Source organism: Dysidea avara, chromosome 8, assembly GCF_963678975.1.
Source record: "Dysidea avara chromosome 8, odDysAvar1.4, whole genome shotgun sequence".
Taxonomy (NCBI): Eukaryota; Metazoa; Porifera; class Demospongiae; order Dictyoceratida; family Dysideidae; genus Dysidea; species Dysidea avara.
Genome location: NC_089279.1, coordinates 2,734,380 through 2,761,859, shown reverse-complemented (window position 1 = coordinate 2,761,859; position 27,480 = coordinate 2,734,380). Strand labels below are relative to the sequence as shown.

Below are 27,480 nucleotides of genomic sequence, written 5' to 3'. Positions count from 1 at the left end.
ACCGGCATCAATCATATTATGTAGTCCCATAAACACATTCTTCTGAAGCGAGTTCCATGGAGTTCTGAAGACCTGTATTGATTTGTTTTAATCTCCACTCGAATTTGCTCTCCTCTGATTCAGTGTGAGTGTAAGTGTATTTGTCATTTTCTGTGTTCACCTAGTCTCGCGTATCAGTGTAGCCAGTCCACTTTTTCTTGTTTGAACGCAGTTGACGGATGTTCAGTGGGGATTCTACTAGAAAGGCTCGTTGATTGCCAGATTGGCGAGAACCGCACATGATGAAAAGCCACCGTGTGCGCCTCGTCTCACAAATAGCACCAGTCTGGGGGTGCCAGGGGGCCATCCTGAACCTGAACGAAACTGCTATGCTGCGTCTTTTTCTTTCCGACCCAATGTAAATTCAGTAACAAAGGAAGAAAAAGTGGCCTGGCTATGCGAGACTGGAGCCTTTGGAATCATATAGCAGAACTTTTTTACAAATAGAATAGTCAATCTATGGAACTCCTTACCTGACTTTATCATTTCAGCACCAACAGTTGCAACCTTCAAGCTGTGCTTGGATAATTTTTGGAAGCAATCTAGATATGGGAACCTTCAAAGGCCTGCGGCCTAGCCTGGCAAGTTAGCTTGCCTGGGTATCTACAAGCCCATTAAATAATAATAATATATATATAGCCTTGTCATAAATCCCGAGAAATCCGTAAATTTTTTATCCCACTGTTAGTCTACACCCACTGTAAAACTAGACCATTGGTAGTAAAGCTAGTATCAGTATTCCCAAAGTTGCAAGCTACTCTTTGCTAAAGGGGGGGTCAATTTTCATTGCCAATGGAACCTACACAGGATATGCACAACAAAAAGTGCATGACAGTGTAAAGGGAATTAATATCTTAACTCACCGTTAGTAGCTAGCTGTAGTATAAGCTTGAAACCAACCTTTTCCACTTGTTCACTCTATATCCACCATCAGCTGCCTATGTTTGAGACGATCAAAACTTTCCTTTAGCTATGTTACACATATACGTAGCTACTGAGGGAATAGTCTTGATTATATCTCAATTCATAGCTAACCTTACATTTTAATGTGGGTAGCTATCTATGACTAAAATTCAGTAAGCTACATCCTGTTCATTCCATACATTTTCCATGTCTCATCTCTATAAAAGGGCAAGAGATTTCTGTTGTCTGTCTGAACTACACATTTCAGAAGTAGTTAGATATAGGTGTAATCATTTACACATTTAGACTTGTAATATTCATGTTCATTATGCATGATATTGCTATTCAGCCTACACATGCCATACATGCATGAGCCCTCAGTGATCAGGTTCATGCGTATGACTTCATTTGATGATTGTCAAAAGTACATGTAATAGCTGTAACACATGCAGGCATGAGGGCTTTGCTTGATATGTATGCCCAACTGCCCAAGGGCAGAGGGCATACATATCAGGCAAAGCCCAAAATTAATGCCCTGTGTTACAGCTAATATGTAACCATTATCAGGCTGATAGCCTGCACAGGGCGATCAATCACCCAAGTCAATACGAGTGCAGCACTAGATGTTTTATATATGCATACTTAAAATTTTCGATTATGGGTCAGCAGCTAGTGCGTTCTGGTTACGTTCGGCTACGATGAATGGACGTATCCTAGAGATATCACAAAGAATTCAGTTATGCGAGTTTATTGTTTTAATCAGTGCTATTGAATAGTTTATGGAAAAGTACAGAGTTCACTAAAGACCTAGATAGGTAAGCTTACTTGTAGGGTGGTTACTCCGTGCACAGTGGTAGCTTCATGATGAGGGGTGTCCGTATTCGAAAATGTGCAGAAACGATAGGTATACTACTAGTTCTCACCTTAGGCCAACGTTTTCAACTCATAGGATAACAAAACGCTCTCTGTCTGAGTGTTTTTCATGGCTAAATCCAAGTCGTGCATCTAATCACATCAGTATTAATCGATCCCCACATTCGATTTCGGTCTCAACGTCTATATAATCAAAAAATCTTAACTTGTCTTTTTCTTTACCACAGATCTAGAGAGAAGATTAGTATGAAGATGAAGATTTAATGATTTGTTTATATATTTAGGCATTAATATACAATGTGTCGATTGATCATAAAAATAAGTCACACAGGCTAAACTGTTTGCAGCTGAATACTCTTTGGGGAAATGTGTATGTAGTTCTACAGGGAGCCTCATAACTTAGCTATACTCTTTGACTACATGGTGAATGGTTTGTAGTTGAACTCACCACATGGTGGCTTATTTATAGCTGAAACACTCTACAAAATGTAGCTGAATTCTCTCCTGTTTCCAGCTGATCACTCTACGGGGTGACATGTTTCTAGCTGATCTCTCTACAGGGTGAATTTGTTTTCTAGCTGATCTTTCTACAAGGTGACTTGTTTCCAGCTGAACTCTCTACAGGGTGACTTGTTTCTAGCTGATCTCTCTACAGGGTGACTTGTTTCTAGCTGATCTCTCTACAGGGTGACTTGAAATGTAGTTGAACACCCTACTGGGTGACTTGATCCAGCTGATTTCTCTACAAGGTGATTTGTTTCTGGCTGATCTCTGTACAAGGCTGCTTGTTTCTACTGAGCTTTCTACAAGGTGACTTGAAAAATAGTTGAACTCTTTCAGTGGTGGATCTAGGATTTTTGAAAGGGGGTTTCTGGTATAGCAGTACTTTAATGCTTGTGTAGGAAATCACTTTTTGCATGCCAAACTGGGGGCTGGGGGATTCCCCCCCCAGAATTGTTTTTGAAAAATAGGTCTTAAAACTTGATATTTGCAGTATTTTCAAGTAGTTTAATATAATATTTATCACAAAACTTTCAAAGTACAATATATGTGATAAATGTTCATTGATACAAAAATATATCAAGACTCACAGTAGTGAGTCGCGCGGCCAAGAAACTACAAAGCGCACGCCCAATTAAAAGACGCGCGGCCACTACTGTGAGTTATTTACGTGTAGGGCTGGTTTTGCAATATTAGTCCTAGATTATGCAACATCTCTCAATAGGTTTGTATTGCATTACGTGATAAAAAAATCTTTACGAGTCGTCATCATCATCATCATCATCATAGTTTTCTTGCGACCTCGCTAAAATAAAAAAGTAACCATCGCAAAATAAAAAATAGGCGTATTTCACTTTATTTCTCTACCTTATGTTACAACTACTGTCACGTTATACCAGTCAACATAGTCGTGTTTGTATAGTCCATCTAGCACTGACATTATCCAATCCTGGTTTGCCTATACGCGTATTTTCTTCAATCAAACCTCTAATCCCTACAATAACTTTTAAAGGCACGACGTGGACACAAACTCTAATGCCTGATAAACAAGTTGTGACAACGTGCTGAACCGTAAGTTCCCTAGGGATGGCGTTTTAAGCAGAAATCTTTTAAATTCCATTTAGTGCCACACCCCAATGCGAGCATTTATAAATCGCCAGTTGTCTTATGGTGTGAAGAACAAAATCACTAGCGAAGGTGCTTTAAGCATACTCTTCAAATCACATCAAGACTTGACTAAAAATAGTTCCAACAATAGTGATGATTTCTTGTATGTCAGCATGACGATACTAAGACCTGTAAAAGAATAAGCAGGCACTGAAGTTAACCTTAAATTAAACACTCATGCAACTGACCTGGAACATTGGTCGCAACACCAAAAACACTTGTTTCGATATCTGATGACACAATCCAGCAGGCACTGAATTAAAAGAGAATGTACAAAAAATCAATATGCCGGGCTGTACCAATAATAGCATGGATAATCAAAATGAACAAAAATTATATCCCAGGCTAAGTGAATGAATAACGTAACTGTTGGGTAAGCATGTCAAACCTGAACATTAGGACATTAGTCAAACAAAAGTACGCTATCACAACTTGGTCATAATACAATGTTTGTACCACTGGACTTCACACTGGTTGCCCAAAAATTGTGTCATTCCAGGACAACAGCATAATTATGAAACAAATAGTTACTACAACACAGAAGGCTTACAGTTGTACTGTCTACACTGATATACCATAATTGAAAAACATAACAGGTAGGCATTAAATACAATACACTAACAGGTAGGCATTAAATACAATACGCTTAACATCTGGGTACTAGGAAAAAATCACTAACATCACAACATGTAAACTGACCTAGAAATTAACACCCTTGATGCCACTACAGTCTACACTGGGTATTTGTTTGAACCCATCAACACTATACCCGATACATCTGAGTAGACTGACCTGCAAATTCACATCACTAGTATACAGTGATAATTGATAACTACAAAAACAACAATTGCAATAATACAATTCTTCTGTACGTCAACTGACCTGAAATTCATGACACTCGATACCGAGACCTGTAAAAGAATAAGCAGGCACTGAAGTCAACCTTAAATTAAACACACATGCTAACTGACCTGGAACATCGGTCACAACACCAAGACACCTGTTTCGATATCTGACGAAACAATCCAGCAGACACTGAATTAAAAAGAGAATGTGCAAAAAATCAATATGCCAGGCTGTACCAATAAAGGATGGATAATCAAAATGAACTAAAAATATATATATCCCATATGCAGGTTAAGTGAGTAACATAACTGTTGGGTAAGCATGTAAACCAGAACATTAGGTCATTGGTCAAACAAAAGTACGCTATCACAAACTGGTCACTGATACTTGATAACTACAAAAACAACAATTGCAATAATACAATTCCTCTGAACGTTAACTGACCTGAAATTCATGACACCTGTATCTTTGTTCTTGCATGGTCTCAACTTACATATGTACCATGATCACATTCAACTGCTAGTGGATAAACCAGTATGACCAGATGGCCTGCAAAAACCAACAAGCAGATGTTAAATACAATACACCTAAAGCCTGGAATATGAAAAATATTATATAAGCATTATTCCACACTGATATAGTAATAGATTATAGGACGTTGTGGAACTTGCCTAAACGTGTAAACTTGAACACGAGGATAACTGCATAATCTGGACACTTGGAATTGTCCAATACCTGATGAACAAGTTAGTACTAATGACATTCACTTCAACATTTTATCCCAGCTGGGTGAATCTCTTGTAACTGAGTAAAAAGGTGTTTATTTTCCACCTGCAACCAAAGTTCTACATTTCGATCTGTGGTTGAGTGTACATAAACTGACCAGGAAATTCAGTATGCCATAGCCGGGGTATGGAAATGGTTCCTTTCCTTCTGTTATGACATTACTTACAGCTGACTGGTAAATGATCATCGATGTCCCCGTGGACCCCAACAATGAGTATATCAATAACTTCACAAGTTGGAATGAATTTCCTTTCAACATGTGGTGGAATGAATTTCCTTTCAGCATCTGGTGGACAGGTCCATAAACCCTATCGCACAAACACGGTGAATCAGTGTGTGGCGATGTGACACGTTACACAAACTTCACTCCTCGTTTCGTTAGCATTCAAGACCGGCATATATCATAGAGTACCTCGATCAGTATTCTTGACTCTTACTTCTTCAAGCGTTGCTCAAGCGATGTAGTTTCTCACGAGGGGCTCGAGTTTCTCATTAAAGTTGAGTCGATTAAAGTACGCCTCACCATCTAGTTACATTCTTAAACCATTCAACATTCAATTTAAAACCACGTATCACGAGTGTCCGCTTAAGGTAATTAGGGACTTTCCATGAGATTTCCCCTAAATAGATCACGTGTTAGTTGTCAATCCGGTGGATTCTGGTGGTATACATGGTTCAACAATGCGGTAAGTGTACATATGCTGTCAATAATTGTTTGTGCACTGCTAAACTAATGTGTGATAAGCATGCTTGAGGAAGGGTCTGGGGGACGACACTAATATTTTGACAGCAGTTGATGATGGCCAGGCAAAGAACTGCGAGAAGAACTATTGTGATAGTGTGATAGTAGGGAAAAATTCCCACCCCTATAGCTCTGCCTAGGGGCATTATCTACAGCTACTGTATTATGTTGCCGATATGTACATCCGGGCCAAGAATAAAGGTGAAAGTGGTAGTAAGGCTCAATCCTATTATTCTGCTGAACAGGCAAGGGAGTCTGGGACTCTGGGGGCAAGCTCCCTCAGGAAAGTATAAGTACTACAACTTTTTTGTTTTAATTGCTTCATCAAGTATAAAAATTTCAGTCAAAAGGTGATGATCGAGGCTCTGGTCTTATGCACTGGTTGGAGTGGTTGTATCGATACTGCACTGTGGCAACCTTGAGGGGTTTGTGCTGGCATTATCCTTGGCAATACTATTCCATCTCCCCGAGTCTTGATGATTGAGTCCTCCATTCCTTTCTCTGCTGCTCCAATCCTGAAGTTGTGACCACAGTCAAAAGGTGACGATCGAGGCTCTGGTCTTGCATCTATACTGTACTGCAACACCCTTGAGGGGTTAGTACCGGCATTGTCCATCGCAATACTGTTCCATCTCCCATATACAAGTCTTGATGGTTGAGTCCTCTATTCCTTTCTCTGCTGCTCTAATCCTGAAGTTGTGACCAAAATAATAAAAAATGGTTATAACATGATAAATGATTATGATGATAACAATTACAAATGTATTTATAGCTGTGTAGCAACTGTAAACTAATTAGTCACTTGCAAGTTTAATTAGGTGTCTGAAGCATTTAACATGCACAGATATGAGATATATTCGTCACATGCAGGCAGTAAAGATAGATTTACTCTAATAGAACAGTCATACTACACCGTAAATTCATAATTCCGAATTTACGGTGTTATGAAACAATCATTATTATGTATGGATTTTACTGACTCTCCAAGATAATATTCTGCATTAATGTTAATTGCTCATTTCCAAAAAAATTACCTTTTAAACCAAATGTAGAGTCTATCACTGACAAAAATGAGTGATATCCACCCCAAAAACACCTTCGCTGTAAAAAAGGCGCGCCCAAGAAACTACAAGTACCTGGAACCCAATGTAAAAAAAACAAAAAGAAAACAGCTCAGCTGAAGTGAAAAGTAACTGGTAACTTAAAGAGCTGATATCTGAAGCGGCCAAGAATACAATTACTAAAGTTTAATCCATGCAAGAACACCTTGGCTATAAAACAGGTGTGTACATGAAAGTAACTGACAACTGAAATGGCTGATATCTGAAGCGGCCAAGAATGAATGGTCATATACAACTAATTCAAAAATTTAACACTGAACCTTTATAATTCAGCTGTGTTCTATATTCACTCTTGCTGCATCGTAAAGTAATTTCTTTTAACTCTAATTGGCTGGTAATTTGGCCGCCTTTTTTAATAATTAGTTGTATATGACCATTCATTCTTGGCCGCTTCAGATATCAGCCATTTCAGATGTCAGTTACTTTCATGTACACACCTGTTTTATAGCCAAGGTGTTCTTGCATGGATTAAACTTTAGTAATTGTATTCTTGGCCGCTTCAGATATCAGCTCTTTAAGTTACCAGTTACTTTTCACTTCAGCTGAGCTGTTTTCTTTTTGTTTTTTTACATTGGGTTCCAGGTACTTGTAGTTTCTTGGGCGCGCCTTTTTTACAGCGAAGGTGTTTTTGGGTGGTTATAGCTACTGTAGCTAAATATGACAGCTTAATCTTACAATAGTATCAACTATATAGAAAGATCAAGTATAGCTAGTTTATCAAATCACATGCATCCTATTCTTCTGCCAACATAAAAGGTAGTTTCAATCTTCCGGGATGTGTCTGGCTAAATCTGAACTAGTGAGGCCATTTTACTAGAAGAGCAAAGCTTTTCACAATAAATTTGATTAATTTTCATGAGAGAAAGCCCACTTAGGCATTCTTCAGTCATTTTTGACTGACTAGAACATTTTATCAACTTTAACTGACTGAAGCTTCTTTCACAAGAAGTGATCGGTAAAGTAAGACAAATCTGCAATAATTATATAGAACATGAAGATTAGGATAAGCAGTGTCATCACGACCCCTCCACACATCTAGTAGCTTTTTGGGAACTTCATTACTCTCCTCTCTCCATTTCCTAACCCATGTATGGTATTCTGTTGAGAACATAACAGGGTATGGAAAGTCATTTTCATAAAACTGTACAGCAACAAGGCTCTGTGGAATGGCTATATCCTCATGATTTCCACTGACTTCAGCTGCACTGATGCACTCACTTGGTAAAAGATGCAAAAGACCAAGGCCACATAAAGGGCTATCTAGAAATTGTTGCTACAGTTCACTAACAACATGAGAAAGAAATTCATTTAAAAGGGTAACTCTGTAATAATCATCTGTGGTCTGTGAATCTGGGTTAGCGCAATGTGATTGTCGTTTGCTAAGCCTTGGTGTGCTGAGTTCAAATCCTTCACCATTTAAATTTTTACCTAATTTAGTAGCACGCTTGTAGATTCTTCTAAATTCTTGTTCAGAATTTCTCCTTATCTTCTTAAACGTGGTGGTAACTTGTTTCACCTGTTTGTGTGCATATAAAACATCTATGACTTCCATCTGCAGTTTACAAATCAACCTCTCAAATTAGACAACACTTCCAACAGGATAATGAATGTAATTAAGAAGGATGATGATTTTAACTGGTACAAAAAGCCACTGGCCTTGGTCACAGTTTCACTTTCCCAACTCCAATCACCTAGATCAGAGAAGTCTACAGGAGATGTCATGGCTTGCAACATTTTGTGTACAGCAGGAATTAACTCTAAAAATACAATGTATGAGTCAATCCATTCTATCCATCGAGTCCGACAAGCATCCTTTAGCTTTTTGGCCTTGGGTGCTGGATTTGTTGTGTCCATGGCCTTATCCAGTAGTGCTTGTCGTTTGGCAGAAAAATTTTAAAATCTTGCCATTTTACCTATGTAAGATTCTGCATTTTTAAAAGCTTGTATACTACAAACTGCAACACGCTACAACACAGCAAAATTAAGTTGATGAGCTGCACAATGGGTGTAAAGTGCCATTGGGGCCTGTTGTAAGGTTATTGCTTTGCAACCAGATCGTGCTCCAGCCATATTGGAGCTTCCATCATAACACTGCCCTCTAAGGTTTGCTAGTGGAAACTTCCACAATGACAGATGATCCAAAATAGCTTCAGCTATGGTATACTACCTGTGATCCTAGCAACAGGAGAAAATTTCTTTAACACTACCATTTTGAGCACAGCGAAGTTGCTCTTTTATTTATATTTATTTGAGATGTCACAAACTTCATCGGCAATTATAAAATAATACTGTGCTGATCTTACCTCCTCTAAGATCTCATTGCGGATTTGTTCACCAATGATAGATATCAATTGCTCTTGAATGGTTTTTGATGTGTAGATGGCATTCTTAGGTGCATTCTTTAAGTGAGTCTTTAGTACACTATCAGTTTCAGCTCTGAATCGGATCAACTCAGTGAAATTACCTTGATTATCATGTGGTTCGTCATTGTTCCAGTCAATGCCATCATCTCTATGACCACGTAATGGAATTCCTTGCTTGCCACAAAGTAAAACAACCTTGAATAGTGACTCTAGTATACGTTGGTTGTCTTTCAACTGCTTCTGAGTTTTACTACTACACTGGCTGTCAATGGCTTTAGATGGATCGTTATACCTCTTTACATATTCTTCCATTTTTACCAAACACGTCATACGGGAATCAGTTTTAGAGTGATTGTCCAATCTGTGGGATATGTTTATCCAATTATTAATCTCCTTTGTCACAAACCATCCTGGGACTTGTCCACCTACTTTTTCAGGTGCAAACACAGCACAGGCTTGACAGTATATGCCATTAACATGTACACTGTAATGAATCCAAGGATGCTTCTTAATCCATTTTGGCTGAAACTGCCAAAGAGAATCTGATGCACAAAGATGTGAACGTGGATAGGAAGATGAATTAGGATTTGGGTTACATGTCAGAAGTCTGTATTTTTGTTCTCTAGTAAGATTTTGTATGTTTATGCCATTATGTAAGAGTTTGCCTATGTCACATTCAAAAGGAACTAGTGTTTCTGCAATGCTATATTCAGGTAATGCCTGGACAGGTTCAATGATACTTACAGCATTATTTCTACAAGCTGCTTCAGTTATTACATTATTGTCACTTGTTGCTAGTGTCACACTATTGTTAGTGGTGTTGCTAGTAACCATTGTCAGACTACTGTTAGTGGCATCACTGGTACCTAGCATCATACTATTATTAGTGGCATCGCCAGTAGCTAGTATCACACTATTGTTAGTGGCATTGCCAGTACATAGCATCACGCTATTGTTAATGGCATCACTAGGAGCTAGTATCACACTGTTATTAGTGGCATTACTAGTAGCTAGTATCACACTATTGTTAGTGGCATTGCCAGTACATAGCATCATGCTATTGTTAATGGCATCACTAGGAGCTAGTATCACACTGTTATTAGTGGCATTACTAGTAGCTAGCATCACACTATTGTTAGTGGCATTGCTAGCAGCCATTGCCCCAATAGTGGTATCACCAGTAGCTATACCAATGTACTATCAATGGTAGCATTGCCAGCATTTACCATCGCACTATTGTTTATTTTAGCACTGAACTGATTGTCATCCTGTGGAGCAATGGAGCCATTATTACTACTTGCTGTACATGAATCACTGTCCTTCTCATTCATGGGTGCTGTGCTGCAGTCAGACTCACTCACAAAGCTGTTATCATCAATATCAACTATGCTGCTATAACTCACCAAGTCAGGTGTAGCATCCAATCCAGAGCTGTTGCCACAACTATTTGTGTCAGTTGGATTTCACAGGCTTGTGCTACTATCAATGTCCACTACATTGTTACCATCTATTATAATTATGTATAATGTATGTTTAATACAGTTACAGCTGGCTATAAATTAATGTAGCTAGACGTATATATATAATTAGCTAGCTAGCTAGCTATGAGCTATAGATTCTACCACATGGTGAGCAACCATGTGTGGTGAGCAGCCATCCAGATACCTTACCTGTTCTTGCTCTTTTGGCAAAGAGAGATGTTATTGTGGCTGTCTTCGATTGTTCAGCATTTCTCTTCCGTTTACTGGGTGGTTTACAGAAACTCATCTTGAACCTGCTATAAGGCACTATCTTAGAAACAAGCACAACAGGGTAAACCGTTTGAAGGAATGACTTGAAAATCAATCTGTACATGGAGTGACCATCGTAGTGCAAACCTTTTGTGGTTTGAAAGAAATTGCACTAACAGTCATGGAGTTATAACAAAAATGCCAACCATATATAAAATGCACATGATCGAGTTTTGTTAATAAAAAAGTAATACTTGCCACACCTACCAGGCAAACTAGTTAACAGAATCGGCTGAAATCAGGTAGAGAGGTAGATAATCATTTTAGAGTGATCTTTCAATGGTTTACAAGGAATCAGATTAAAATCCACTGAGCTACACTATGAAAGTGAACTAGGTGTAACAAGTGCATGATTGAGATACTCTAATAGTGCAGTCACCCTAATAGAACATTCAGCTGCACAATAAGTCACTCTATTAGAATGTTCAGCTACAATCAAGTCACCATTTAGAGTTCAGTTAACAACAAGTTACCCAATAGGGAATTCAACTACAATCAAGTCACCATTCAATTAGTATCAAAAACAAATAACCCTCTAGAGTGTTTAACTACAATCAAGTCACCCTGAAGACAGTTCAGCAGCAAAAAAAATCACTCTGTAGAGAGTTCAGCTATGTTTCAAGTCACCCCGTAAAGAGATCAGTTAGCAACAATTCACCCTGGAAGCAATTCACCCTGTAGAGATCAGCTAGAGACATATCACCCTGTAGAGAGATCAGCTAGAAACAAGTCACCCTGTAGAGAGTTCAACTGGAAACAAGCCACCCATAGAGAGATGAGCTAGAAACAAGTCATCCTATACAGAATTCAGCTACATTTCGTAGAGTGTTTCAGCTAGAAATAAGCAACCCTGTGGAGAATTCAGCTACAAACAAATTCTTTCAGTAAATAGAATAGCTATAGAAGCAAGTTATCCTGCAAAGAGTTCAAATCCATTTTAAGTCACCCTGTAGAGAGATCAAGTAACCTTGTAAAGAGATAAGCTACATTTCAAATCACCCTGTTGAGAAATCACTCGAAACAACTGAGTAACCTTGTAAAGAGACAAGCTACATTACAAATCATCCTGTAGAGAGATCAGCTAGAAACAAATCACCCTTTAGAGATCAGCTAGAAACAAATCACCCTGTACAGAGATTAGCCAGAAACAAGTCACCCTGTGGAGAGTTTAGCTGGAAACTGTAGAGAAATCGGCTAGAAACGATTCACCCTGTAGAGATCAACTAGAAACAAACTACCCTGTAGGGAGATCAGCACAACACAAATCACCCTGTAGAGAGATCTGGTAGAAACAAGTCACCATGTAGAGAAATCAGCTAGAAACAATTCACCCTATAGAGATCAGCTAGAAATAAAGCATATCATTCTGTAGAGAGACCAGCTAGAAATAAGTTACCCTGTAGCCAGTTCAGCTGGAAGCAAGTTATCCTACAAAGGGTTCAACTACATTTGAAGTCACCCTGTATAGAGAACAGCTAGAAACAAGTATAGCCTTGTAAAGAGATAAGCTACATTTCAAATCACCCTGTAGAGAGATCAGCTCAAAGCAAATCACCCTGTAGAGAGATCTGGTAGAAAAAAAAGTCATCCTGTAGAAAGTTCCAAGGGCGGATTTAGGGGGGGTGCTTGGGGCGCTGAAGCACCCCCCCCCCCCCAACATTTTACGATGAGCAAGCTAGGTAGCTTTTAGAAGCTGTAGTACAGGTGCAACTGCATTTTATACACATGTATGGGCAATGAAAAGATGGAAAGAGCAAAGGGAATAGCTAATCTTATCCAAGAATTACTAAAAGGGGTTCAAAATTATACTTTTGGAGTAAGTCTTACCTTAGAAGTTGCCAAATCCGAAATATGCTAATAGAACAGTCAACTACTTTAATAGAACATCCAACATTAAAACTATAATTTTCAAGAAGTTACCAGAGCTTAAGCTGAAATTAAACCTATTCTTCTAGACCTGTGCACTGCTACCCTCACCACTGTACCAAACATCCTGCCATATATGATATACCAATCACTTCAGGTAAAAGATTTATACCTTTAATGTACTATAAATTGTATAAAGCATCATTAATTGAAAATCTATTCTGAAAATAATGTTTTCTGTCAAATAGTTTAAATTTTTTAGGCTCTGCTACAAACTCGATTCTTGGGTTGAAATGCTTCTCTTGCAAGTAAAACAGTAGTCTTATATAATAGTGCATTTCTTAGCTTTTATAAAGTTCACAAGGCTGCAACATCTGAGAACTGTTCGTTAATGTTTCCCTTGCTTGATCAAATCCCATGCTACACTTGTTTAAATCTAGAGTTTGCACTATCAAATCCCTTGAAGCTCAACTTTAAGCTTAAATGATACTACTTTAAGCTTAAATGATATACTGCAGCATTTAAGTTGTCGTGATCATTGTGTGCTAAAAAGGGGTTAGTTGTGGCCAAAAACTAGTTGTATTTGTAGACTATGGTTGTAAAACAATTATAATGATGGATGGATCCATCATTTTAAAAGTTAGATTGAAATAGCAACCTGCACTTCAGAACAGTGGCTACATGTGAAGTAGATCCAATCCTGTGTTTTAAATATTCTCCTTGACCTTACATTTAATTAACTATACTGTCTATACATTCTTTATTCTCTTTGACAAGCCACTATTATACATTTTCAAATCCAATAACAATAAACAATGTATAGCTCTATTTTTTAATTAAAATTACTTCCAACTAAACTCATTCAAATTAAAATTACTTCCACCTGAACTCATTTATCTTGTACCCACATTTGGTTAAAAATAGCTTCTAGATTCAACCTTGTGATAACCATTTTCCACAAATTTCCAGGGGGCCCAGGAGTATATATGCCACCAGATCTAGAGCCCCTCTAACTGGAGAATTATATACAGCTGAGTGCACATGCACTCCATACACTGGTGAGTCAGTCTACTTGCCCTCTCCACTCCCACTTACCCTCTCTACTGTTTGGACAGCTAGCGTAGTTTGAGCCATGAGACTGCAAATTATGCTATACTTCAAAACACTAAATTTGATCATGTGCAGCTGCCGATACCCATATGTTTCCACTACTAGTTCTTTGAGATGTTAGTCTAAGATTGAATTTTAGCTACGTGGCTGCACTCTTTAGTTATATTGACAAGCTATAGGGGAATAATGGCATCACATAAACAAAGTGACATCATTTTTCACTCAAAATTACTATCAAATTCAATCTCAATAGGCCACATCTGCAAACATTTCCTGTGGGAATGCCCCCAGACCCCACTAGATAGAGCATGCTGAGTGTGCTTCTCACACTAGTTGTATCAACTATCTTGCTACATATATAAATGTCCATGTTAGCACCCCCCCTTCTGAAATCCTAGATCCGCCCCTGAGTTCAGCCAGTAAGAAGTCACCCTGTAGAGAAATCAGCTAGAAAAAAATCACCTGTAGAAAGACCAACTAGAAATAAGTCACCCTGTAGCGAGATTAGCTACATTTAAATCACCCTGTAGAAAGATCAGCTTGAAACAAATCACCCTATAGAAGGATCAGTTAGAAACAAGTCACCCTGTAGAGAGATCAAATCACCCTGTAGAAAGATAAGCTTGAAACAGATCACTCTGTTAAAAGATTAGTCAGCAACAATTAAGTCACCCTCTAGAGAGATCAGATAGAATGAAGTCCACACCGTGTAGCACTACCAGAGAATAGTGCCATGAAATAGCTATGGATTATTCATGAACAGTAAAATAGTCCTAATTATGTGCCATGAAAGTCATTTTATATTTCATTGTAATATCCAAGCCTGTAAAAATTTTTAGTGAATGGAAGAAGCAGAAGTGTAGTGACTGTACAGACTGTATAAACGGCACATGGAAATGAAATAAACTGTTTTTGTGAGTTATACTGATGTTTAGTATAACTTTTAGATGATGAGCTGCTTCTACAATGGGTTGTGTGACTCAGAATAGAATTTTTAAATATTTAAATTCTGAAAGGGGGTTTCTGTCAAAACCCCAGAAACCCCTCTAGATCCGCCACTGTCTGCAGGTAACAGGATAACTTACTTAACTGATCTCTCTACAGGGGATTTGTTTCTATAGCTGAATACTGTGCAAGGTGATTTATTTCCAGCTGATCTTTCTACTAAGAGATTTGTTCATAGCTGGGGTGACTTGAAAAGTAGTTGGGCTCTTACAGGGTGACTTGATCACGCTGATCTCTCTACAGGGTGCCTTGTTTCCAGCTGATCTCTCTAGAGAGTGATTTTTTCTAGCTGATCTCTCTACAGTGTGATTTGTTTCTAGCTGATCTGACTTATTTCCAGCTGAACTCCCAGAGAAGAGCTTATGAAAATGTAATGGTAAACCATGAAATTTCAAGTAGTTTTCAAGGACACTGTCTATAAAAGTTCATGGACACTGCCTATGAAAATTTGACAATTCATGGCCACTGCAACCATGAAATTTTCTTATGCCATAAAATAATTTGTCAGTGCTATAAAATTACCATGAAATCATGATTATTTCATGGCCATGACAAAATAATCACTATCAAATTTTTCGAAAATCGTGCATAACTGCTTTGTTCTTTATCCAAGGTGTACAAAATTTGGACTGTAAACATGCTATATTACGTTTACAGTCCCTCCAAATTTGAAGAAAATAGACTAAAACATGCGTGAGTTATAGCAATTTTTCTGAGTGTTACAAAAAAGAAGATGAAGAAGTTATATATAGTGAATTTTTTGATTTCACTGCAGCTGCTTTGTCTGAAGTTTGTCTTGATGTGGCAATTGAGCCAGTGTTGCAACCCCTATCTGGTGAATCTTTTCACTATGCCACAGTTAATGTGGAGGGTGAGGCACACCTGGATGTCAGTGTGCAAGGATTGTGGGGAAACCACCACAAACAGCGTAAGTATGAGCAGTGTGTAAGAGATGTTGAAATGGGTTCTTTCACCCCTTTGATATTCTCTACTTTTGGTGGAATAGGAGTTGCGGCCACTACTGCTTACAAGAAGTTGGCATCTCTGCTTGCTGCTAAGAGAGACCACAGTTATAGTACTGTTGTGTCCTGGATTAGATGCTCCACCAGTTTTTCTTTACTGAGGTCAGCTGTAACCTGCTTGCGTGGAGCCAGGTCTCATTGTGGCAGCCCAGTGACTATTGGAGCACTTGACCTTGCAATATCCGAGGGTCAGGTGCTTCTGTCACATGCATGTACTTTGAATTGTTGTCTCTTGTTTTTTCATTTCATTTACTTGTTATGTATTATATATATATAAATAATAAAATAAATAATAATAATAAAAAGATGAAGAAAAATACAAAGAAACTAAGATGAACTTTGAAGGCGCATATCTCAGTGATGGCCTGGCAGACTCAGCTCAAATTTGAAATGGGAGAAGCCCCACCCCCGAGGAAGTTTCCACAGCAAAAATGATTAATTTCCATCCAGCCATTATCAATTAGCTACAGATGCGTGAAAATGGCATTTTCTTGGTTCCTGTAAAATACACACTTGTCTGTAACGCACCCACACTGGCTGTACTTGACCGCACGACACGGATACTTATTAACACAAATTAACACATTGGTTACCCTTGCAGAAACTAAGTCAGAAGATCAATGGCTAAGTGAACCTAAAAGAAGCAAATTTGCTCGAGAATGAGTGTTATCATTGTAATCTGCATTTAAAAATAGGTCATGGATGTGAAGAAAGACATAGGAAGGAAGTTATGTAGTTTTTATTCCCAAAAAGTACTCACAGTTTGCTCTAGCCCTGTAGAAAAAATAACTAGTGTATAAATTTTTTTTTTAAATTAAAACAAGGGAATAGAGATCGCTGAAGAAAGTAAAGAAACAAGGGTCAAACAAGCCAGCATGTTAAACACACAGAGATCTCTATTTGGACTCAATGAATATGGTAGAAACTAATGAAAAAAATAGTAGTTTCTCCATAAATTAGGGCAGATAAGTACTGAAAATGCTTCTGTATAAATGTTTATTTGAATCCAAATAGAGATCTCTGTGTGTTTAACATGCTGGCTTGTTTGACTTTTGTTTCTTGACTTTTTTCAATAATTTCTATTCCCATGTTTTAATTTTTTTTTTTAAATTATTTTTACACTAGTTTGTTTACTTTTTATAAATATGGATACCTAACATGATAATTAGAGGTGCTGGTGGTGCTTCATGACTCAGTATCAAGAGTCAGTCATCTTGTACAATGTGGTCACAATAAGTCATTTAGTACCCAGTGGTACACAACAACGTTGCTGCTCTTAATATACTGTGGTTAATAAAATGTAGGTAATGATAAGGTTTCCAAATGAACGTGTTAATGTGGATAGATTGGATACTTATTAACACATATTAACACGTTGGTTACCCTTGCAGAGACTAAGTCAGAGGCAAAGTGAATCTACAAGAAGCAAATTTGCTTAAAAGTAATTATACAACCAAGTACTAAGAATAATACGAAACGCGGTTAAAATTACATCATTAATAATGAATGAATAAATAATTAATAAATAATGTTTGAGAAAACTACAAGGCCTAAGGCTTTGCACTCACCGGGAATAGAATCCATGTTGTATGAAGAGATAATCGTATAATGGGTGAATGTTTCCGTGGAGGTGATAGAAACGTACGACAATTCTATTTAATGCCGATCAAAACAGCACGTGATATACCCACTACCAATCAAGCAGGTTCAAATGGCTATCTAGATGAGTGAATTGCTGTTCAATTGTGTTTGAAAGTGTTGCCAGCTGGCACACTAAGTCTCAAGTCGCCATGCCAGCTGCCAGTGGATGCGCTCCATGTATCTATGGCTGCAGGACACCTGAATAGGTTTGACATGCCAGCTGCACAAGGACAGGTATGTTTGTTTGTATTGTAATGTACATATGTCTTGTATTTTATATTTTTCTGGCTTGCTAGGCTCTGGTTGGTTTGGTTGTCTGTTTGTACTAATGTATTGTAAAGATCATGAGTGTGGTAGCTATGTTTTAATGTTTTCTTGTATTTTTCCTTTACCTAGCTTACTAGGCTCTTGCTGGCTTGGCTTTCTTCCTTTATCTGGTTCACCTGGCTTGTATACTCCTACAGTATTGTGCATCTCCTGTAGGTTGTGTATGCACTGTTGTACATGCCCCATTTGTAGATTGCCCCATTGGTGGTTGTACTTGGTTGTATGTGCCCCTGGCCTAGTTATACAACCAAGTAGTAAGAATAATACGAAATGCGGTTAAAATTACGTCATTAATAATGAATGAATAAATAAATAAATAATAAATAATGTTTGAGAAAACTACGAGGCCTAGAGACATGAACTAAGCGGGGATAGATTCGCCTGTGAATGAAGGCACAACCATATGATAAGTACGCCTGTTCGTGCTGATGACTTTACCGTACGTGTAATTCTATATAACGCCTGGCACCACACCCTTGTTTAATTACAGATTGCTCAAACGAGAAGATTAGTAAACGTCCATGGAGAGGCCAGGCACCACTTTACTGGTAAGCAACAACATTACAAGTATGTTTAAATATTTGTAACTGTGTATTTTGTGTGCAGGATATGCGCTCCAGGCGTCATGCAGTGAACGACCAGCTGATGACCAGTTGGGATACCAGCTGATGCGCTCATAAACAACCAGCTGGAACAGCAAAGTAATGAGTAATGTAATACTTGTACCGGTAGTTGTATTATGGGTCTACATCTTCATCTTTCATCTGGCTTGCTAGCGGCTGGAATTATTTTCATTATACCGGCACCTTCATCTGGCTTGCTGGCGGCTGGAATTAATTTCCACTCAGCTTAACTACTAGTCTACTGTGAGTCTGTAATAGCTAAACAAGAAGCCGATGCAATGCTGCATATACAACAATGTGTAACTAACTATCTCCTGTATGTTGTGCATGACTGTATGCATAATATTATAGACTGTGATCACTGTGCCAATGCCACACCGCTGATATACAAATACATCACCAGTGGCCTCTAGTTACAACAGAGTCTGTTGTGCCATATTGGCTTGATTGGGATCAATTGCTAATTGTGCCTTCACCATATCCCTTATTCTGCATAGCCTCACTTCACTGCTGAGTCATCTTCAGAGACACGTCACACCTACAATATATAGTTACTTTCAATATAGCTAACTTAATTTGGTTTTTTGTGTAGGTTGTGTTTTAGTATTGTGGTTTTCTGATGCCAGTTAAACTCCCTTGCCTGTGTATGTATGCATATGTATCATTTCCACAGGTACACGCACACTGCTCTGAGTGTTTCCTATGGCACTGTTTATACTTGCCCAATGGGTAGGTTGCAACGTTGGTGTATGTACTTGGTTGTATGTGACGCGGTCCTAGTAATAATAATAATATTAATACAGGATTATATGAAAGGCAAAAGCATGTAAGTCCTGATCTTAAAGCTCATCAATATTTCTAACCATATATACAGTTCAGTATAAAAATAAGGTATCTTTGTTGCGCTTGTCAAGGGTTGCTTTAAATTCATTGGTTGATGTTGCCCCCACTACACTGAAAGGAAGTGCATTCCAGTCATTTATAATTCGTTGAGAATAAAAATGTTGTCTAACTGTATTGGTGGAAAAAGGTTTGAATAATTTGTAAGGATGTCTTCTTATGTTTGTCCAATTTCTTGTAAAGAATAAGGATTGATCAAGATGTAGATTACCATGTATGATATTGTATGTTGTAATCATATCACCACGATATCATCTATACTTTAAGGATGGTAGGTTGAGATGCCTGAGCCTTTCCTCCTGTGAAAGATGACTAACAGATGTATCCAGCCTGGTTGCTTTTCGTTGAACTTGTTCAACTATATTTTCAACACATTTATAAAATGGTCCCCAAATAACATTTCCGTACTCAAGAGTTGGTCTTACAATAGCCTTATACAAGTAGGGGAGTGTTTGAACATTCGAGTTAATGAATGACTTTCCTATGAACCCTAGGAGTCTCCTAGCTTTGCTTGTTATGGCAGACACATGGCTATGAAACTTGAGGTGATGGTCAATTACAACACCTGAATCCTTTTCTTCACTGGTTTGTTCAATACATTTGCCACCCATAGAATAAATATGATTTGGATTAGAATATCCCAAGTGCAGTGACTTACATTTTGAGATGTTAAATGGCTTCTGCCATACCTCCGACCACTTCACTAAATTATCAATGTCTTGTTGTAGTCTTCTAATATCATCATCATTCTTAATGTGACTGTATACTTTGGTGTCATCAGCAAAAGGGTTTGATAGAACACGGGTAAATCATTTATATACATGATAAAGAAAATTGGACCCAGGGGCGTAGCCAGCCAATATTTGATGGTTGGGCATAACATCAACCTAACTACACACACAAGAAACACGCTCACTTTCATGTATGAAAAGTGTATGCACACAAGGCCTACAGCTATCTATGCTAGCTATCTAATTATGCTGCTTAAAGAAAGTCTTGATATGGAAAATTAACGCCTCGACATGGTTTCATTGGATGAAGAAGAAGACAAGCAGCCTGACTGAAGATAAAACTAGAAAAGACAAGGCGCACAGAGCGTACACTCTTCGGAACCCCAAAAGGCACATCCCACCGGTAAGTTTGTTGTTGTGGCGTAAAATGGTGACTGTGCGCTGCTTCGTTTGGGCTCTAGGCTTGCGACTGTGGTCAGTGAGTGGAGTGAGTGAGTGAGTGAGTGAGTGAGTGAGATGAAATTTCGAGTTTTACAATTTAAAAAAAATTCTATATCTGGCTGCCAGTAAGCATTTTCTTGTTTTTAACGCTACATTTGATGCTAGATGGACTAATATTATTCTGTAAAGGTGATTTTAGTCACACAAGAAGTTTCTAAGGTAGTTTTTAAAAGGCTATATTTTTGATGGTGCGTGTCATTTCCGGGGATTCCTAATCAAAACAAGGAGTAGCTAGTGTTGTTATGACTTGTAAAAATTGTAAATTGATGACATTAGAATTGCGACTGTTCTATTAGAGTAGTAATTGCTCTATTAGAGTATCTCGATCTTTGCACAAAAATTTATTTGCCTCGCTTTCTCAGTTGACAGTGTACAGTTTAACTATAACTGTAAAGTACATTTATATCTGTTGTCTTCTATTTGCCCATTGGCTTTCTATCCTTCTGAATACAGTGTGAACACATGATTCTAGTTTCTGGTATCAATATAGTACTGTAGGTCCAAGGAGGGCAAGAGAAGGGCCAGGGGGGTACAGCACCCCTTTGCTCCCCCAGATCCGCCTATGACTGTGGTTCATGATAAGAAGATCCACACAAAAACAGCCAAGCTGTGAAAAAATGGTGCGGCCTTAAAAACCCTGGGTGAAAAAAGTTGTGAAATCAAAAGTGGCGACCAAGAAATGGCTGCAATGATATGTTGTGAAATCAAAGGTCCTTTGATTTCACCATTACAGCCATTTCTTGGCCACCACCTTTGATTTCACAACTTTTCACCCAGGGTTTTTAAGGCCGCACCATTTTTCACAGCTTGGCTATTTTTGTGTGGATTTCACTTTTTTTTTGTACTTTATAATGCCCCAAAACCAGCCTATGGCTGATTATGAGGGTTGTTTTTACTCACATTTCTTCTTTTCTATGTAGATACAATGACGATTAGACTTATAAATGTATTTTATTGCATGATTTAATTCAATATTTGATAATATTATTGTAATACTCTAGTAGAGTGCACGTTTTTTTGAGGACTTCTAATAGAACATACATGAAATGTTCTAGAACAATCTAGTGCTTCTATTGGTAGATCTATGAAATTACAAACGTTTGATAATAAGCAGATTTCAACTAGAAATTTCATTTATAAAGTAGAAGATAATCAGTCAAGGTAGCAGTGGTTCAGTGGTTAAGGATGCAGGTGTTAGGTATGGGGGTCCCTGGTTCGAACTCTGGTAAGATTTTTTTTCCACATTTTTTGCACACCTGTTTTACCCTGCAGTGACTGCTCTATTAGAGTATCTTGATCCCACGATTTTATACTTGCTTGGGTTTTGCTTTATAATTTTGTTGCTGTAACTCTGCTGCTATTCAAACTATCAAAAGGCACTGCTACGATGATCAGCCTATCTACACACCAATTTTCAAGTTATTTCTATACTCAGTTTACCCTGTAGCCGTGACAGAAGCTTGATATTTTTTACGTGAATAAATGCTCATAACTCTTTGAATATTCCTCAGATTCATAACAAACTTGGTACACGAATCCACCATTACACGCTCTTCATTTGTGCCAAACATTGAGGCAATTGAGTTACACGTTTGCATTTTATAGCAATTTTTGCAAAATTTGTGAAAAGAAATCGAAGTCCCTGAAACCTCATATGGCATAAAAAGAAAAAACGAAGAAATTAAAATAAAACTTTGAACACCCATATCTCAGAAATAGCTGTTACGGATTTATTCAAATTTGCTGTGTGGTGTACCCTACCTGGGGGACAGCTATAATGCAAAAATGGTGTACTTTGGAGAAGGGGCCATGGAGCTATGCATGCATGGAAAAGCTGTTTTCTTTCTTCCTGTCAATATACTCATGGTGTGGTTGCCAGCTTTCTTGGCTGCACAACACACGTGTGTTGAACAAAATGGCATATTACAGAAATTTCAAAAGTAGTTTTATTCATTCCTTTTGACTTCATATTTTCCAGTAGACCTAAACTTCTTCCAAATTAACTTCTAAGGTTTCTTTTGTAGTTGGGAGAGCTTCCTAAAGTGGTGTTTAGGTGTGTGTTCTATTGGGATTTTGGCTAAAAACATAGGCAATCTCTATTATGAACCACTACCGTGGTTCATGATGAATCACAGTTAGTTCACTAATAAGCGTATCCAATTTGCTCAATGCTTGATCAAGCAATAATTTCCCTTAATAGGTGGTCTTTGCTTCACATTGCAGCAGAATACATCACTAGGCTCCCAAACTGCAAATGCCATTCGGATTGTCCACTGTGAGAAAAGGAAACACTGGATAATGGTTTCTAATAAGTGGTGTAAAGGTACTCAAGTAGCGGTATACGGTTCCATCTTTACAATATTAGATACAGAAACACGTCACAGTGCACAGTTATGCAACTAAATCCAAAGGCTGCAGTACATGTTGCTGTCAGATCTTCAGTGCTGGCCACTGTAACCTGTAACGCTTTAATAATAATAAAAAAATAAAATAAAGAGAGTAATAATGATGCCAACACAGAAATAAGAAGGGTCATCTGGTTGTGGTGTTTTTGCCATATCTGTCATGATTTCACTGGCATACGACGAAGATCCATGTAAAATTAATTACAAGCAATCTGACCTATGAGAGCATCTTAAGGCTGTTTCACAAAAAAGAAGCTCACTAGTTTCCCAAAGAGATAAATAGCTACTCTTCATTAATTGTATGCAAGATGTTTAGCAATATTTTGTGACTGATAATTTGTTGATTTTGTTGGTTAGGAGGTTATTATTTTTGTATAATCACTTGTTTAAAATGAAAAGATAATTAATAAACATATTTAATTGCAAATTGTCTACTATAACACTACAAAATGTTCTGCAATCCAAGCATATCTGTAATTCCAGCTGCTCTAAAATCTAAAACCATTGCGGACTACATCCCTTCTTCGTATTTCCAGCTCTTCCAAGTATAGTTTTTCCAACGTACTTTCCTTAAGTGTTTCATTTTTAAAATCTTTTGCAAAATGACGGATTGCCTTGATGATGCCATGCTGTGCTGCGCATTTTCCGATAGTAGCCCTCTGTTCATCATCTAGCTTCAAATAAGCTGAACGCTTGCCACTAGAACTCTCTATGGCTGCTGTCACTTCATCATTTGCTGCTTTGATGATGCTGCTATTCAATTCTTTGCTCAATGGTCCTGAAGGATCAAGAAGGGGCATGTCACAAGCATCTTTCTACATGGTTTAAAATACTTCCACAATACCATTCTTTTCGAAGTCTTATTTTCAGAAAGAAATTTTATAAAATTATGGGTAAATTCATGGTCTCGTCCAGCCGCTCAGCTCATGCAAAGGTCAAGCATGTGGGCGAGACTACTATATTCCTGGTAAAAGTTTTGTGGTTTTCTAACAATCCATGAAGTCCACAAAACTTTTCCACTAAGTTACTTGTTGCTAAACATGTACAGTAGGTATGCAGAAATAAGAGATGTTGATCTATATTTGAATGCATGTATACATGCATACTTACATTACAAATTATGCAATATACTGTAAGTATCAATGCATGTTTCTGTTACACTACTCAGCTGTAGGTATACCATCTGAGTGATGTCATCATTGAGGAGTGATATTGATACTGCAACTGGGATATTCAAACAAGTAGTTGAACAAGTGGAAAAGGATAGGCAGCAAATAGAAGAAGATAGAAAGAGATGCGAAGAAGAAAAGCAGAAATGGGAAGAAGAAAAGGCGAAGATTGATAATACGTATACTTTCCATGGACAAAGAATATTGTTAGATGTTGGGGGCACACATTACTCAACCTCACGTTCCACACTGACCAAGTATCCTGAGTCAATGTTGGGAGCCATGTTTAGTGGCAGACATGATTTGGAAACTATGAAGTGTAGTGATGGTAGTTTCTTCATTGATAGAGATGGAGCTCGCTTCCGATACATCCTAGATTATTTAAGAGATGGAAAAGATATAGTTCAGTCATTTCCCAAATCAACTGATGTTTTGCTGGGGTTGTTGTATGATGCAAAATATTATCAACTTGATGGTCTTGTCACTGCACTTAGTGCTGTACTACGTGAAGTTGATTTTATATCTCAGGATGATATTTCTATCAATTTTAAATCTGGGTCTGGCAATTACAAAGTAGATGGTGTTACTAATCCACCTCAAGGAAGACAACGTGCACATAGCAGTTTTAATATGGCAAGCGGTAATTGTGTGCAGATAAGCGGTACATTTAACCAGCAAATTGATAGTATTACTGTTCATTCACATTCCTTGCAAGCTGTTTCATATGAACGCAAAAGTATGAAGAAATTATCCTTTAGATCAATCAGATTTGATCATCCAGTGTCCTTCTTCAGTTGTAATCTCACCAGTACTTCTTTCACTGAGTGTTCTTTCGGATCATGCATTGTCTTTAAAGATTGTATTCTTGATTGCACAAGTTTTTCCAATGTTAATGGACTAGTGGCTAATGTCAGCTTTATTGGGTCTAAAATTGACAGGACTTACTTTTCTGACACCTTGCGGGCAGCACTCCAGGCTGCAGGAAAGATTTGATAGACTTGCTACAGACATACTTACACTACTTATTGTCTTTGAACTACCAAGTTATATCAAAAATTGTTAATCATACAGTACAATAGTGCTGTATAGTAGGGACATTGAAGGTGTGGGGGCGATCTGTGATATAATATAACCCAAAAACCTGCCACAATTTTCCTCACATCGACATGACAGTATTGGTTGGATAAAATCAAACCCAAAAGTGTCTTCAGATCGACCCATAATGTTTCCTTCAGCATTTAAAATATATATATATTCAATGGAATTTTCTACTGCCTGCATGCCTGCCTCATTCCTTCAGTCAAGCATAGTGGAAAACTGGTTACAGCCCTAATTCTTTTGCAGAAATGTTTCTAGTTAGCTTAAGAAAAAACCTCTGGTATATTGATAAACATACAATGCTTTCACTATTGTCTTACCTTTTATCCTTCTTTACAATGGCCATCAGTCAAGGTTCTACCGCTGAGTGTTAATACACTACAATATGGCTTCCATCTACCAGTGTATATTGCATCGGACTATTTGAATACACATGGTCGCTGGTTGCACCAAACTATTTGAACACATGCGTACATGACTCGCTGTTGATATCGGTCAGTGAGAGTAACTCATGGCGAACTATATAGCAATGTGTAAGTCAATTAATATAGTTTATTTAATAACAATGTTAGGTCATTCAGGTCCCACTTTACAAATTATTCGGGTCTGATCCCACGTGCTAAATTAAATGTAGACGTGGCATAGTCCTGCTTCTTTTGTGAGCCATGCCCACTTATGCAAATTACTGTCTGCGGACATATGGTAGCCATGCCCATTCATCAGTCTGTAGGTATGCACGAATCCATGTCCATTATTGTCTACAGGCTTATGTAGAGCCACGTCCACTGATCAGTTGTTATTGTATTAGTCATAATCTAGTATAATAGTGCTGTGATTATCTCTTTTAAAATATTGTGACTAATTTTGTGAAAAGCAGGCTATTTAGTGGTCATGCATGAGCTTGCAAAAAAACTTCACAAACAAGTATAAGAAAAAAATTAGGAATTTTAAAATAGAGTAGGGACAGTGTATAGTGCTGCAATAAAAAGTACTGATTCAAGCTGGGTTGGAGTAGTACGTAACATCCAAATACTGTAAAACAATAAGAAGTGAATATCCCTACTGTGCATTGAGAGTAGCACAGTAGGGATATTCACTTCTTATTGTTTCACAGTATTTGGACATTACGTACTATTCTGATTCAGCTTGTTTCAGTACTTTTATTGCAGCACTATACACTGTCCCTACTCTAACTTAAAATTCCTAATTTTTTTATACTTGTTTATATAGTACTAGCGCTAGCATTGTTTTAAGGTTGCATGTTTCCAAGTATATTACTGTTATAATTACACTATAGTTACAATAAATACCTAATACTTCACTACTAGCTATAATTCTTATGGAGGAAAGGATTAGTGCAATTATGTATGAAGTTTAATGAGTAATTATAATTGTATAGAGCTCAGAATGACACAGTGATGGAGTCATTACTTCAGTCTCCTGAAACTGTACAAGGGCTCCTCTGTGAAGTAAAATACCGTCAACTCAATGGTCTTGTTGCTGCACTAAACCCTATAGTGTAAGAAACTGATGTTGTACTGTACTTGCTCTTAAGGTACCTATTGATTAGTTGAGATGGTAGTCATGTTTTTTTTCTCCACTCGGATTGGCCTTATAGTGTACTGTGTGTCTGTGTGTATACCACATTGCATGTCCAACTTATTGTCTTTCTATTAGTATAGTTAGGAGTTTAACGAGAGAACTTTAATTTTATTGTTGACAAATGATTTATTAATTTATTAATAATATTTACCTTCTCTTTCTTGTTTTGTAATGATAAAAAACTGTGTACATACATGACTACATACAGCATATGAATAACATTTCATGCATGCTATAGCCCACACCTTAAAGCCACAATCAATATGTAGAAAACATGCATGGGTGAATGTAGGTTTATCTTTTCACCTATTAGGTGCATGAGCGCACCAGAGTGGTGTATATTATATAG

General features: G+C 37.7%; 1 protein-coding gene and 1 long non-coding RNA gene across 3 annotated transcripts; one reads left to right on the top strand and one right to left on the bottom strand.

Moving 5' to 3' along the window:
• Positions 1 to 25,520, top strand: LOC136263784 (uncharacterized). 2 transcript variants are annotated; one of them, XM_066058412.1, is made up of 2 exons: positions 1 to 124; positions 24,431 to 25,520. In XM_066058412.1, the coding sequence occupies exon 2, from the start codon at positions 24,453 to 24,455 to the stop codon at positions 25,422 to 25,424; it is 972 nt and encodes a 323-aa protein (XP_065914484.1). In that variant the 5' UTR covers positions 1 to 124; positions 24,431 to 24,452; the 3' UTR covers positions 25,425 to 25,520. The 2 variants fall into 2 exon arrangements, with proteins under 2 accessions (XP_065914484.1, XP_065914483.1); XM_066058411.1 differs by having other exon boundaries at positions 14 to 130.
• Positions 3,537 to 5,831, bottom strand: LOC136264393 (uncharacterized). The gene is made up of 7 exons (XR_010705096.1): positions 5,001 to 5,831; positions 4,774 to 4,878; positions 4,455 to 4,723; positions 4,366 to 4,394; positions 4,183 to 4,315; positions 3,672 to 3,736; positions 3,537 to 3,612 (listed from the first exon to the last, which is right to left on the bottom strand). It is a non-coding gene; the product is annotated as an uncharacterized lncRNA (long non-coding RNA).
• Positions 25,521 to 27,480: the final 1,960 nt, after the last annotated feature.